At 45.1% G+C, this 13,768-nt stretch overlaps 1 protein-coding gene across 3 annotated transcripts in view; it reads left to right on the forward strand.

Annotated features, from left to right (window-relative positions):
• LOC130297475 (zinc finger protein 432-like) overlaps positions 1-13,768 on the forward strand; it is a 156,658-nt gene that overhangs the window by 19,919 nt on the left and 122,971 nt on the right. For 2 of the 3 annotated variants that reach the window (XM_056550016.1, XM_056550001.1), the window contains exons 1-3: positions 5,908-6,039; positions 6,201-6,348; positions 7,808-7,987. In XM_056550016.1, the coding sequence (XP_056405991.1) occupies positions 6,271-6,348; positions 7,808-7,987 (258 nt within the window). In that variant the 5' untranslated portion in view covers positions 5,908-6,039; positions 6,201-6,270. Of the gene's footprint in view, positions 1-5,907; positions 6,040-6,200; positions 6,349-7,807; positions 7,988-13,768 lie in introns of those variants that run through there. The other variant, XM_056550008.1, reaches the window with a different exon arrangement.

Raw genomic sequence — 13,768 nt, forward strand, 5'->3', positions numbered from 1 at the left:
GAGGACGACATCATCGGCGAACAAGATATCTTAAATGTTTGAGAGTTCACTTGTAGGCACATAATGTGCGCAGGTAAGGGTTCTATGCAAAGGATAAAATGGAGGGGGCAGGGGCATCCCTGACAGGTCCTATTGGATATACTAAATTGTTGGGAGGTTACCTAACTTGGGCCTGATATGGCCGAGGAAAAAGGACCAGATATTCCATAATTCTTTAGTGTGACTAGAAGAAAAGACCAATTTAGCCTGTCAAAGGCCTTTTCCGCGTCTAGGCTTAGAAAAAGTCCAAACTTTTTGGTCTTATTTAATGTTATTTAATGTTTCGCCTCGTACCATCTCCGGCCTACCCGATCCTTGTGGACCAAGATCGGCAGAACCGTTCGCAATCTATTTGCAAGGATTTTTTTTTTTATATATAGTTTTACGTCAGTGTTGAGCAGTGTAATCTGGCGGTAGCTACCGCACTCAGCTGGATCTTTTCCAGGTTTTCGGGATAACAGTGAGGTTAAGAGTTCAACATCATTGGGATAGGTTGTAGAAAAGAGTTGAATAGGTTATGTAATTGTGGAAGTGGGATATCTGAAAATGTTTTTTATAATCTACTGTAGATACGGTAAGTTAGACCGTCAGGTCCCGGAGTTTCAGAACGCAGGAGCCGCGGGGCCGGGAGCTTGTGACGACATAGCACCGCCCCCTCATGATGTCACGCCCTGTCCCCTCAATGCAAGTCTATGGGAGGGGGCGTGACGTTAGTCACGCCCCCTCCCATAGACTTGCATTGAGGGGGTGGCGCGTGAGGTCATGAGGGGGCGGGGCTATGACGTCATGAGCTCCCAGCTCCAGCGTTCGGAACAGTTTGTTCAAACGCTGAGCAGCAGAGTACCCCTTTAAAGGGGTCCTCTCCCTGACAAAAGCCAGAGACATGCTCACTATTGATTTCGACTGAGCCATTCTCCAATTAAAGGGGTACTCCACTGGGAAAAAAAAATGTATCCACTGGTACCACAAAGTTAAACAGATTTGTTTACTTTATAAATTACTTCTATAAAAAAAAAAATTATTAATCCTTCCAGTACTTATCAGCTGCTGTTATGATCCACAGCAAGTTCTTTTCTTTTTACATTTCCTTTCTGCCTGACCACAGTGCTCTCTGCTGACACCTCTGTCCATGTCAGGAACTGTCCAGAGGAGAAGAAAATTTCCATAGAAAATCTCTCCTGCTCTGGACAGTTCCTGACACGGACAGAGGTGTCAGCAGAGAGCACTGTGGTCAGACAGAAAAGAAATTCAAAAAGAAAACTTCCTGTGGATCATAACAGCAGCTGATAAGTACTGGAAGGATTAAGATTTTTTTTTTTTATAGAAGTAATTTATAAAGTAAACAAATCTGTTTAACTTTCTGGCACCAGTGGATACATTTTTTTTTCCCCAGTGGGGTACCCCTTTAATCACTTTTGTCATTATGTCCTCTTTGATGGAATAGTCTGCGACGCTGCATATCACATCTCTCGGGAGGGGCGAGACACCTTTTAGGTTTTAAAGCTCTGTGAGCTTTGTCCAGTTGTATTTTATGACTTAGAGGGGCTTCTAGTATCAGATTAAATATGGCTTCAAGGGTTATTTTTAAAGGGGTACTCCGGTGGAAAACATATTTTCTTTTTTAAAGTTAAACAGATTTGTAAATGACTTCTATTAAAAAAAATATTTACCCTTCCAGTACTTTCTTTTATTTTTGAATTACTTTTTTGTCTTGTCCACAGTGCTCTCTGCTGACACCTCTGTCCGTGTTGGGAACTGTCCAGAGCAGCATAGGTTTGCTATGGGGATTTGCTTCTACTCTGGACAATTCCTGATAGAGGCATCAGGTGTCAGCAGAGAGCACTGTGGACAAGACAAAAAAAAGAAATTCAAAAAATAAAAGAATTTCCTCTGTAGCATACAGCTGCTAAAAAGTACTGGAAGGGTAAAGATCTTTATTAATAGAAGTAATTTACAAATCTGTTTAACTTTCTGGCACCAGTTGATTTAAAACATAAATAAATGCTTTCCACCGGAGAACCCCTTTAACTGGATTAGGGACAGACTCTGAGTATACAGGCTTAGTGTACCTGTGGAGAGCTCAGAGGAGCTGGATTCAATCTTAAAGTGTACCCGTCAGATCCAACAAATTTTTATATATATATATATATATATATATATATATATATATATCGCACTCAGTACCTAATCTTGACCATGTACATGTAATTTTTTATGTGTCTAGCACCTTTATTTATTTTTTTATTACACTTTTAATTTAGCTCACTAGTATGAATTCCTGTCAAAGGGAGGGGGCGTGGCCTCACTGTGCAGGTCTCCGCCCCCTCCCTCAGTATGCTGTCTGCTCACATCTCCCCTAGCATTAGCAAAACTACAACTCCCAGCTTGTCCTCACTGACAGTAACGGGACACAAGCTGATTTTTCCCTGCACTCACAGCTGTCAATCAAGGAAGTGTGTCCATGACATAGGTGATGACTCATGGACACAGTAGGACTAGTATGTGTCCAGGCAGGCGGGGGGGGGGGGATACAGTTGTTTGACTGGATTTTTCAGTATGAAATAATGAAAATTTTCTAATGAAAGAAATTGCAAAACCTATTGGTTATACATGCTTTATAACATATCAAAAGTTTTTGTATCTGACAGTGCCCATTTAAAGATGGCGGTCTGGGCAGGATGTGAGTCTCCTTCAGCTGATTCGATGTGGAGGCAAGAGGTAGTCCCACTAGAATTGAGGGGATGGGGCCCGGAGGCTGGAGGGTAGAAGAACAATGCCAGGTAACAGGCGCGATCCACTGGAACAGACTTTGCTTCAGACGGGTTGATTTATTATCCAAAGATACAGAAAACCGTTTCGAGGTATAGCAACCTCTTTATCAATGTGAGTATGGCGTTACAAGAGACAAAACTGTTACAGATTTAAACAGAAAAAAGTCCACAGAAAAAAATCTGTCTCTTGTAACGCCATACTCACATTGATACACAGGTGGGAGATGGCAACTCGTGGTCAGGATAGCAGAAGGTCAGGGCAGGCGGCACAGGTGCGAAGTCAGGAACGTAGCAGGAGGTCGATAAGCAGGCGGCAAAGGAGCAAGGTCAGGACACGGAACAAAGGGGTCAAGAACAAAGCAAAGCAAGACTACAAACGCTTTCTCTAGGGCCCTAAGGCAAACAAACATCTGGCAGGGGTCAGTGCGAGGCACGGGGGCACGTGCGCCGGCGCTGCAAGAGGACCGGAAGGACAACAGAGAGCGGAGGTGAGTGACGAGCTGGGATTCGCATGCAGACGCGTGGAGGGGAGCGCTCACAGCCAGAGTGTCTGGCCGGAGCGCTAGGTGTAATAGTCGGAGGGGGTAAGGATGAAGTGCTGGGTTAAACCCTATTTTGCTGCAGCGAGGGCCGTAGCTCAGCACCCACACATCTGACGCCACGAACTTCCGGCCACGCCCCCCTTTTTGAGTTTTTCTTTGCCTTCGGTCAAAATAATGAAAATATCATCACCGTACCTGTAGTATCTGTAGGGTTTGTGAATTTTGAGTGTCTAGAAATCGCTCTTCTAGGTCAGCCATGAATAGATTGGCGTATTGTGGTGCCATCCTGGTCCCCATCGCAGTGCCTATCATCTGTAGATACATGTCCCTGTCGATGCTGAACTGGTTGTGTAGTAGAAGAGTTTGGTGATGATCCGAGGGCTGTATTTCGGGTTGTGGGTTTGGGAGGAGAGGAACAGAGGGCAGGCATCAAACATAGTCCAGTGTTTCCCAACCAGTGTGCCTCCAGCTGTTACAAACAGCTGGAGGCACACTGGTTGGGAAACAACAATGTAGTCTAACGTCCTATAGCTATCCAATTTATAGGCCTAACTTAGGGTGCGTTCACACGGTCGTCTATCCCCGTTTCAGTTCCGTTCTTGCAGGCTGTAAACGAATTTAAAACGTTTTTTTTTTTTTTAAATCCCATTCATGTCAATGGGATTTTGATTACAATCCGTTTACATCCATTTTTTTTTTTTTAATGGCAGAAAAAACGGCACATGCAGTATTTTTACTTCCGTCAAAAAAAAAAAAACAGAAGAAAAACGGATACAGTAAATTTAACATTGAAGTCTATTGAAAATGGATGAGCCTTTAATGTCATCAGTTTGCATCCGTTTTTTGATCCGTTTTTACTTCTTACGGATAACAGCCGTTTGCATCCCTTATTGTCCGTTTTTTTTTTAAGTCTGTTTTTTTTATTTTTTTTATAGGAGAACAGGACGGGTCTAGACGGCCGTGTGAACGCAGCCTTAGGCTGCGTTCACACGGCCGTCTAGACCCGTCCTGTTCTTCTCCCGTCAAAAATAAAAATGGATTAAAAAAAAAACGACAATATTGGATGCAAACGGATGTTATCCGTTTGGATCCATTATTCTTCAGTTAATAAACCAAAAAAAAAATTTTTTTTTTTCTGAGCATGCTCAGAAGTAAAAACGGATCAAAAAACGGATTATAAAAACGGATGCAAACTGATGACATTAAAGGCTCATACGTTTTCCATAGACGTCAATGTCAAATTTACTGTATCAGTTTTTTCTTCCGTTTTTTTGACGGAAGAAAAAATACTGCATGTGCCGTTTTTTCTGCCATCAAAAAACGGAAATGAGCGCAGATGGGTACAAGCGGATGTAAACGGATTTAAAAAAAAAATCCCATGGACATGAATGGGATTTTTTTTTTAAACCGTTTTTAATCCGTTTACAGCCAGCAAGAACGGAACCGAAACGGGGATTAAAAAAAAGCGGGGACAGGCGACCGCGTGAACGCAGCCTTAGTGTGAATTCTCCACATCTGTTGTTTTAACCCCTGCATATTTTGTGCGCCGTAACCTGTGTGTTTTCTTATTCTGTGCTCAGAAATGTTTTTGACTTGATAAAGGGAGGAATCCCGAAAACTTTTCTACAAAATACTGTTAGTCCAATAAAATAAAGGTATAAAAGATACTGCAACATTTATTGATTTTGCATTTGCATCACTGGACTAATACGGCCACTCCTAACTAATATATATATATATATATATACATAAAAATTAAAAAAATACAAATATATACATATATATATATATATATATTTTTTTTATTATTTAGTATTTTATTTATTTTATTTTAATTATATATATATTTATTATTATTTATTTTAAATTTTTTAATTCTAATTATATATATATTTTTTTTCATTATTTTGTATTTTATTTATTTTATTTTAATTATATATATATATTTATTATTATTTATTTTTCATTTTTTTATTTTAATTATATATATATTTCTTTAATTCTAAAAGAAGAGGAAAAGTGGTGCAGTTGCCCATAGCAACCAATCCCAATGCCTCTTTCATTCTTAAAAAGGCCTCTGATATATATATATATATATATATATATATATATATATATATATAAAAGAAGAGCTCTGATTGGTTGCTATGGGCAACTGCTCTCTTTTGCACTGCATAGGGTTTGACTCCTGTATAATTTGCGTATTGTTTTAATCGAATAATCGAATAGTCAGTTTTACCGCAAAAAGCACTGCGTAAAACATAACCTCCCCACCCTTCCCCCCCAAAAAGGAAAGAACAAAAACGCAAACATAAAAATGTGCTGTGTCCTTAAGAGGTTAATACTACGTAATACCCGGAGCAGACATGATACTGATCCCCTCACCGCCCCTTACAGTTCACATCTTCATCAGGAGCCAGTACTAATCCATCCGAAGATTCAGAATGTACAAAGTCTAGTAATTGTTTGTTACAATAAAGTTGATTTAAAGAAAAAAAAAAAAAACTTTCAGTGGAGGTCACATGCTTCCTGTCTAGAGTGGAGCTCTGCAGCCAGACCCTCCTCGTCTAGAGCTGTAGCCCCTGATCATGTGACTCCTCCTCTCCTTTGTGTGACTGATCACATGACTGTGACATCATCGCAGGTCCTGGAAGCACTTGACTGTTGTCCAGCTCTGTAGTTAGAGGGTGTGTGTGTATATATATCTATAAATATACACTTATATATACAGAATCATTGTGACTATAATGTCTCCTCAGATGTTTCCCCAAATTATCTCTAGGAAATGGATTTTATTTCTCCATAGAATCTGGTGCGGTTTATCATCGTCTCCTCTTCTTCCCTTCAGGTTTCTCCAATCCAGGATCCTCTGCTGATATCTTCTATATAAGAGAATTCTCCTGGATGACCCATCAACCATGGAGAGAGACAGGAACAAGATGGCCGACAGAATCATAAACCTCACCCTACAGATACTCTTCCGACTTACTGGAGAGGTGAGGGATTCTGGGAGTGATGTCACATGTCCTCATTCTTATCTATGTAATAACAGATGGATATGACTGGAGAGGTGAGGGATTCTGGGAGTGATGTCACATGTCCTCATTCTTATCTATGTAATAACAGATGGATATGACTGGAGAGGTGAGGGATTCTGGGAGTGATGTCACATGACCTCATTCTTATCTATGTAATAACAGATGAATATGACTGGAGAGGTGAGGGATTCTGGGAGTGATGTCACATGACCTCATTCTTATCTATGTAATAACAGATGGATATGACTGGAGAGGTGAGGGATTCTGGGAGTGATGTCACATGACCTCATTCTTATCTATGTAATGACAGATGGATATGACTGGAGAGGTGAGGGATTCTGGGAGTGATGTCACATGACCTCATTCTTATCTATGTAATAACAGATGGATATGACTGGAGAGGTGAGGGATTCTGGGAGTGATGTCACATGACCTCATTCTTATCTATGTAATAACAGATGGGTATGACTGGAGAGGTGAGGGATTCTGGGAGTGATGTCACATGACCTCATTCTTATCTATGTAATAAGAGATGGATATGACTGGAGAGGTGAGGGATTCTAGGAGTGATGTCACATGTCCTCATTCTTATCTATGTAATAACAGATGGATATGACTGGAGAGGTGAGGGATTCTGGGAGTGATGTCACATGACCTCATTCTTATCTATGTAATAACAGATGTATATGACTGGAGAGGTGAGGGATTCTGGGAGTGATGTCACATGACCTCATTCTTATCTATGTAATAACAGATGTATATGACTGGAGAGGTGAGGGATTCTGGGAGTGATGTCACATGACCTCATTCTTATCTATGTAATAACAGATGGATATGACCGAGAGGTGAGGGATTCTGGGAGTGATGTCACATGATCTCATTCTTATCTATGTAATAACAAATGGATATGACTGGAGAGGTGAGGGATTCTGGGAGTGATGTCACATGACCTCATTCTTATCTATGGAATAACAGATGGATATGACTGGAGAGGTGAGGGATTCTGGGAGTGATGTCACATGACCTCATTCTTATCTATGTAATAACAGATGGATATGACTGGAGAGGTGAGGGATTCTGGGAGTGATGTCACATGACCTCATTCTTATCTATGTAATAACAGATGGATATGACTGGAGAGGTGAGGGATTCTGGGAGTGATGTCACATGACCTCATTCTTATCTATGTAATAACAGATGGATATGACTGGAGAGGTGAGGGATTCTGGGAGTGATGTCACATGATCTCATTCTTATCTATGTAATAACAGATGGATATGACTGGAGAGGTGAGGGATTCTGGGAGTGATGTCACATGACCTCATTCTTATCTATGTAATAACGGATGGATATGACTGGAGAGGTGAGGGATTCTGGGAGTGTATGTAGTGATATTAATGTGTCTCTCCATACACAGGATTACACAGTAGTGAAGAAGTCCTCTAGTGGGCGCTGTCGGGCCCCTGTGTGTGAAGGATGGGGAAGAACCCTGAGCCCAATCCCGGGGCCCCCACCTCACTCCCTGATACATGAGGAAATGGATGAACAGAAGATCCGAGAACTCATCAACAAGATGATGGAGCTGCTGACTGGAGAGGTGACCCTGCTGGGACATTATACAGTAATGGATGGGTCTGATGATGACTGGAGAGGTGACACTGCAGGGACATTATACAGTAATGGAGGGGTCTGGTGATGACTGGAGAGGTGACACTGCTGGGACATTATACAGTAATGGAGGGGTCTGGTGATGACTGGAGAGGTGACACTGCTGGGACATTATACAGTAATGGAGGGATCTGGTGATGACTAGAGAGGTGACACTGCTGGGACATTATACAGTAATGGAGGGGTCTGGTGATGACTAGAGAGGTGACACTGCTGGGACATTATACAGTAATGGAGGGGTCTGGTGATGACTGGAGAGGTGACACTGCTGGGAATGCTGGGACATTATACAATAATGGAGGTGTCTGGTGATGACTGGAGAGGTGACACTGCTGGGACATTATACAGTAATGGAGGGGTCTGGTGATGACTGGAGAGGTGACACTGCTGGGACATTATACAGTAATGGAGGGGTCTGGTGATGACTGGAGAGGTGACACTGCTGGGACATTATACAGTAATGGAGGGGTCTGGTGATGACTGGAGAGGTGACCCTGCTGGGACATTATACAGTAATGGAGGGGTCTGGTGATGACTGGAGAGGTGACACTGCTGGGACATTATACAGTAATGGAGGGGTCTGGTGATGACTGGAGAGGTGACACTGCTGGGACATTATACAGTAATGGAGGGGTCTGGTGATGACTGGAGAGGTGACACTGCTGGGACATTATACAGTAATGGAGGGGTCTGGTGATGACTGGAGAGGTGACACTGCTGGGACATTATACAGTAATGGAGGGGTCTGGTGATGACTGGAGAGGTGACACTGCTGGGACATTATACAGTAATGGAGGGGTCTGGTGATGACTGGAGAGGTGACACTGCTGGGACATTATACAGTAATGGAGGGGTCTGGTGATGACTGGAGAGGTGACACTGCTGGGACATTATATAGTAATGGAGGGGTCTGGTGATGACTGGAGAGGTGACACTGCTGGGAATGCTGGGACATTATACAGTAATGGAGGGGGTCTGGTGATGACTGGAGAGGTGACACTGCTGGGACATTATACAGTAATGGAGGGGTCTGGTGATGACTGGAGAGGTGACACTGCTGGGACATTATACAGTAATGGAGGGGTCTGGTGATGATTAGAGAGGTGACACTGCTGGGACATTATAGAGTAATGGAGGGGTCTGGTGATGACTGGAGAGGTGACACTGTTGGGAATGCTGGGACATTATACAGTAATGGAGGGGTCTGGTGATGACTGGAGAGGTGACACTGCTGGGACATTATACAGTAATGGAGGGGTCTGGTGATGACTGGAGAGGTGACACTGCTGGGACATTATACAGTAATGGAGGGGTCTGGTGATGACTGGAGAGGTGACACTGCTGGGACATTATACAGTAATGGAGGGGTCTGGTGATGACTGGAGAGGTGACACTGCTGGGACATTATACAGTAATGGAGGGGTCTGGTGATGACTGGAGAGGTGACACTGCTGGACATTGTACAGTAATGGAGGGGTCTGGTGATGACTGGAGAGGTGACACTGCTGGGACATTATACAGTAATGGAGGGGTCTGGTGATGACTGGAGAGGTGACACTGCTGGGACATTATACAGTAATGGAGGGGTCTGGTGATGACTGGAGAGGTGACACTTCTGGGACATTATACAGTAATGGAGGGGTCTGGTGATGACTGGAGAGGTGACACTGCTGGGACATTATACAGTAATGGAGGGGTCTGGTGATGACTGGAGAGGTGACACTGCTGGGACATTATACAGTAATGGAGGGGTCTGGTGATGACTGGAGAGGTGACCCTGCTGGGAGATTATACAGTAATGGAGGGGTCTGGTGATGACTGGAGAGGTGACACTGCTGGGACATTATACAGTAATGGAGGGGTCTGGTGATGACTGGAGAGGTGACACTGCTGGGAATGCTGGGACATTATACAGTAATGGAGGGGTCTGGTGATGACTGGAGAGGTGACACTGCTGGGACATTATACAGTAATGGAGGGGTCTGGTGATGACTGGAGAGGTGACACTGCTGGGACATTATACAGTAATGGAGGGGTCTGGTGATGATTAGAGAGGTGACACTGCTGGGACATTATAGAGTAATGGAGGGGTCTGGTGATGACTGGAGAGGTGACCCTGCTGGGACATTATACAGTAATGGAGGGGTCTGGTGATGACTGGAGAGGTGACACTGTTGGGAATGCTGGGACATTATACAGTAATGGAGGGGTCTGGTGATGACTGGAGAGGTGACACTGCTGGGACATTATACAGTAATGGAGGGGTCTGGTGATGACTGGAGAGGTGACACTGCTGGGAATGCTGGGACATTATACAGTAATGGAGGGGTCTGGTGATGACTGGAGAGGTGACACTGCTGGGAATGCTGGGACATTATACAGTAATGGAGAGGTCTGGTGATGATTAGAGAGGTGACCCTGCTGGGACATTATACAGTAATGGAGGGGTCTGGTAATGACTGGAGAGGTGACACTGCTGGGATATTATACAGTAATGGAGGGGTCTGGTGATGACTGGAGAGGTGACACTACTGGGACATTATACAGTAATGGAGGGGTCTGGTGATGACTGGAGAGGTGACACTGCTGGGACATTATACAGTAATGGAGGGGTCTGGTGATGACTGGAGAGGTGACACTGCTGGGACATTATACAGTAATGGAGGGGTCTGGTGATGACTGGAGAGGTGACACTGCTGGGACATTATACAGTAATGGAGGGGTCTGGTGATGACTGAAGAGGTGACACTGCTGGGACATTATACAGTAATGGAGGGGTCTGGTGATGACTGGAGAGGTGACACTGCTGGGACATTATACAGTAATGGAGGGGTCTAGTGATGACTGGAGAGGTGACACTGCTGGGACATTATTTAGTAATGGAGGGGTCTGGTGATGACTGGAGAGGTGACACTGCTGGGACATTATACAGTAATGGAGGGGTCTGGTGATGACTGGAGAGGTGACACTGCTGGGACATTATACAGTAATGGAGGGGTCTGGTGATGACTGGAGAGGTGACACTACTGGGACATTATACAGTAATGGAGGGGTCTGGTGATGACTGGAGAGGTGACCCTGCTGGGACATTATACAGTAATGGAGGGGTCTGGTGATGACTGGAGAGGTGACACTGCTGGGAATGCTGGGACATTATACAGTAATGGAGGGGTCTGGTGAGGACTGGAGAGGTGACACTGCTGTGACATTATACAGTGATGGAGGGGTCTGGTGATGACTGGAGAGGTGACACTGCTGGGATATTATACAGTAATGGAGGGGTCTGGTGATGACTGGAGAGGTGACCCTGCTGGGACATTATACAGTAATGGAGGGGTCTGGTGATGACTGGAGAGGTGACACTGCTGGGAATGCTGGGACATTATACAGTAATGGAGGGGTCTGGTGAGGACTGGAGAGGTGACACTGCTGGGACATTATACAGTAATGGAGGGGTCTGGTGATGACTGGAGAGGTGACACTGCTGGGACATTATATAGTAATGGAGGGGTCTGGTGATGACTGGAGAGGTGACACTGCTGGGACATTATACAGTAATGGAGGGGTCTGGTGATGACTGGAGAGGTGACACTGCTGGGACATTATACAGTAATGGAGGGGTCTGGTGATGACTGGAGAGGTGACACTGCTGGGACATTATACAGTAATGGAGGGGTCTGGTGATGACTGGAGAGGTGACACTGCTGGGACATTATACAGTAATGGAGGGGTCTGGTGATGACTGGAGAGGTGACACTGCTGGGACATTATATAGTAATGGAGGGGTCTGGTGATGACTGGAGAGGTGACCCTGCTGGGACATTATACAGTAATGGAGGGGTCTTGTGATGACTGGAGAGGTGACACTGCTGGGAATGCTGGGACATTATACAGTAATGGAGGGGTCTGGTGATGACTGGAGAGGTGACACTGCTGGGAATGCTGGGACATTATATAGTAATGGAGGGGTCTGGTGATGACTCGAGAGGTGACACTGCTGGGACATTATACAGTAATGGAGGGGTCTGGTGATGACTGGAGAGGTGACACTGCTGGGACATTATACAGTAATGGAGGGGTCTGGTGAGGACTGGAGAGGTGACACTGCTGGGACATTATACAGTAATGGAGGGGTCTGGTGATGACTGGAGAGGTGACACTGCTGGGACATTATACAGTAATGGAGGGGTCTGGTGATGACTGGAGAGGTGACACTGCTGGGACATTATACAGTAATGGAGGGGTCTGGTGATGACTGGAGAGGTGACACTGCTGGGACATTATACAGTAATGGAGGGGTCTGGTGATGACTGGAGAGGTGACACTGCTGGGACATTATACAGTAATGGAGGGGTCTGGTGATGACTGGAGAGGTGACACTGCTGGGACATTATACAGTAATGGAGGGGTCTGGTGATGACTGGAGAGGTGACACTGCTGGGACATTATACAGTAATGGAGGGGTCTGGTGATGACTGGAGAGGTGACACTGCTGGGACATTATACAGTAATGGAGGGGTCTGGTGATGACTGGAGAGGTGACACTGCTGGGACATCATACAGTAATGGAGGAGTCTGGTGATGACTGGAGAGGTGACACTGCTGGGACATTATACAGTAATGGAGGGGTCTGGTGATGACTGGAGAGGTGACACTGCTGGGACATTATACAGTAATGGAGGGGTCTGGTGATGACTGGAGAGGTGACACTGCTGGGACATTATACAGTAATGGAGGGGTCTGATGATGACTGGAGAGGTGACACTGCTGGGACATCATACAGTAATGGAGGAGTCTGGTGATGACTGGAGAGGTGACACTGCTGGGACATTATACAGTAATGGAGGGGTCTGGTGATGACTGGAGAGGTGACACTGCTGGGACATTATACAGTAATGGAGGGGTCTGGTGATGACTGGAGAGGTGACACTGCTGGGAATGCTGGGACATTATACAGTAATGGAGGGGTCTGGTGATGACTGGAGAGGTGACACTGCTGGGACATTATACAGTAATGGAGGGGTCTGGTGATGACTGGAGAGGTGACACTGCTGGGACATTATACAGTAATGGAGGGGTCTGGTGATGACTGGAGAGGTGACACTGCTGGGACATTATACAGTAATGGAGGGGTCTGGTGATGACTGGAGAGGTGACACTGCTGGGACATTATACAGTAATGGAGGGATCTGGTGATGACTGGAGAGGTGACACTGCTGGGACATTATACAGTAATGGAGGGGTCTGGTGATGACTGGAGAGGTGACACTGCTGGGACATTATACAGTAATGGAGGGGTCTGGTGATGACTGGAGAGGTGACACTGCTGGGACATTATACAGTAATGGAGGGTCTGGTGATGGCTGGAGAGGTGACACTGCTGGGACATTATACAGTAATGGAGGGGTCTGGTGATGACTGGAGAGGTGACACTGCTGGGACATTATACAGTAATGGAGGGGTCTGGTGATGACTGGAGAGGTGACACTGCTGGGACATTATACAGTAATGGAGGGGTCAGGTGATGATTAGAGAGGTGACCCTGCTGGGACATTATACAGTAATGGAGGGGTCTGGTGATGACTGGAGAGGTGACACTGCTGGGACATTATACAGTAATGGAGGGGTCTGGTGATGACTGGAGAGGTGACACTGCTGGGACATTATACAGTAATGGAGGGGTCTGGTGATTACTGGAGAGGTGACACTG

This window comes from Hyla sarda, chromosome 1, assembly GCF_029499605.1.
Source record: "Hyla sarda isolate aHylSar1 chromosome 1, aHylSar1.hap1, whole genome shotgun sequence".
NCBI lineage: Eukaryota > Metazoa > Chordata > Amphibia > Anura > Hylidae > Hyla > Hyla sarda.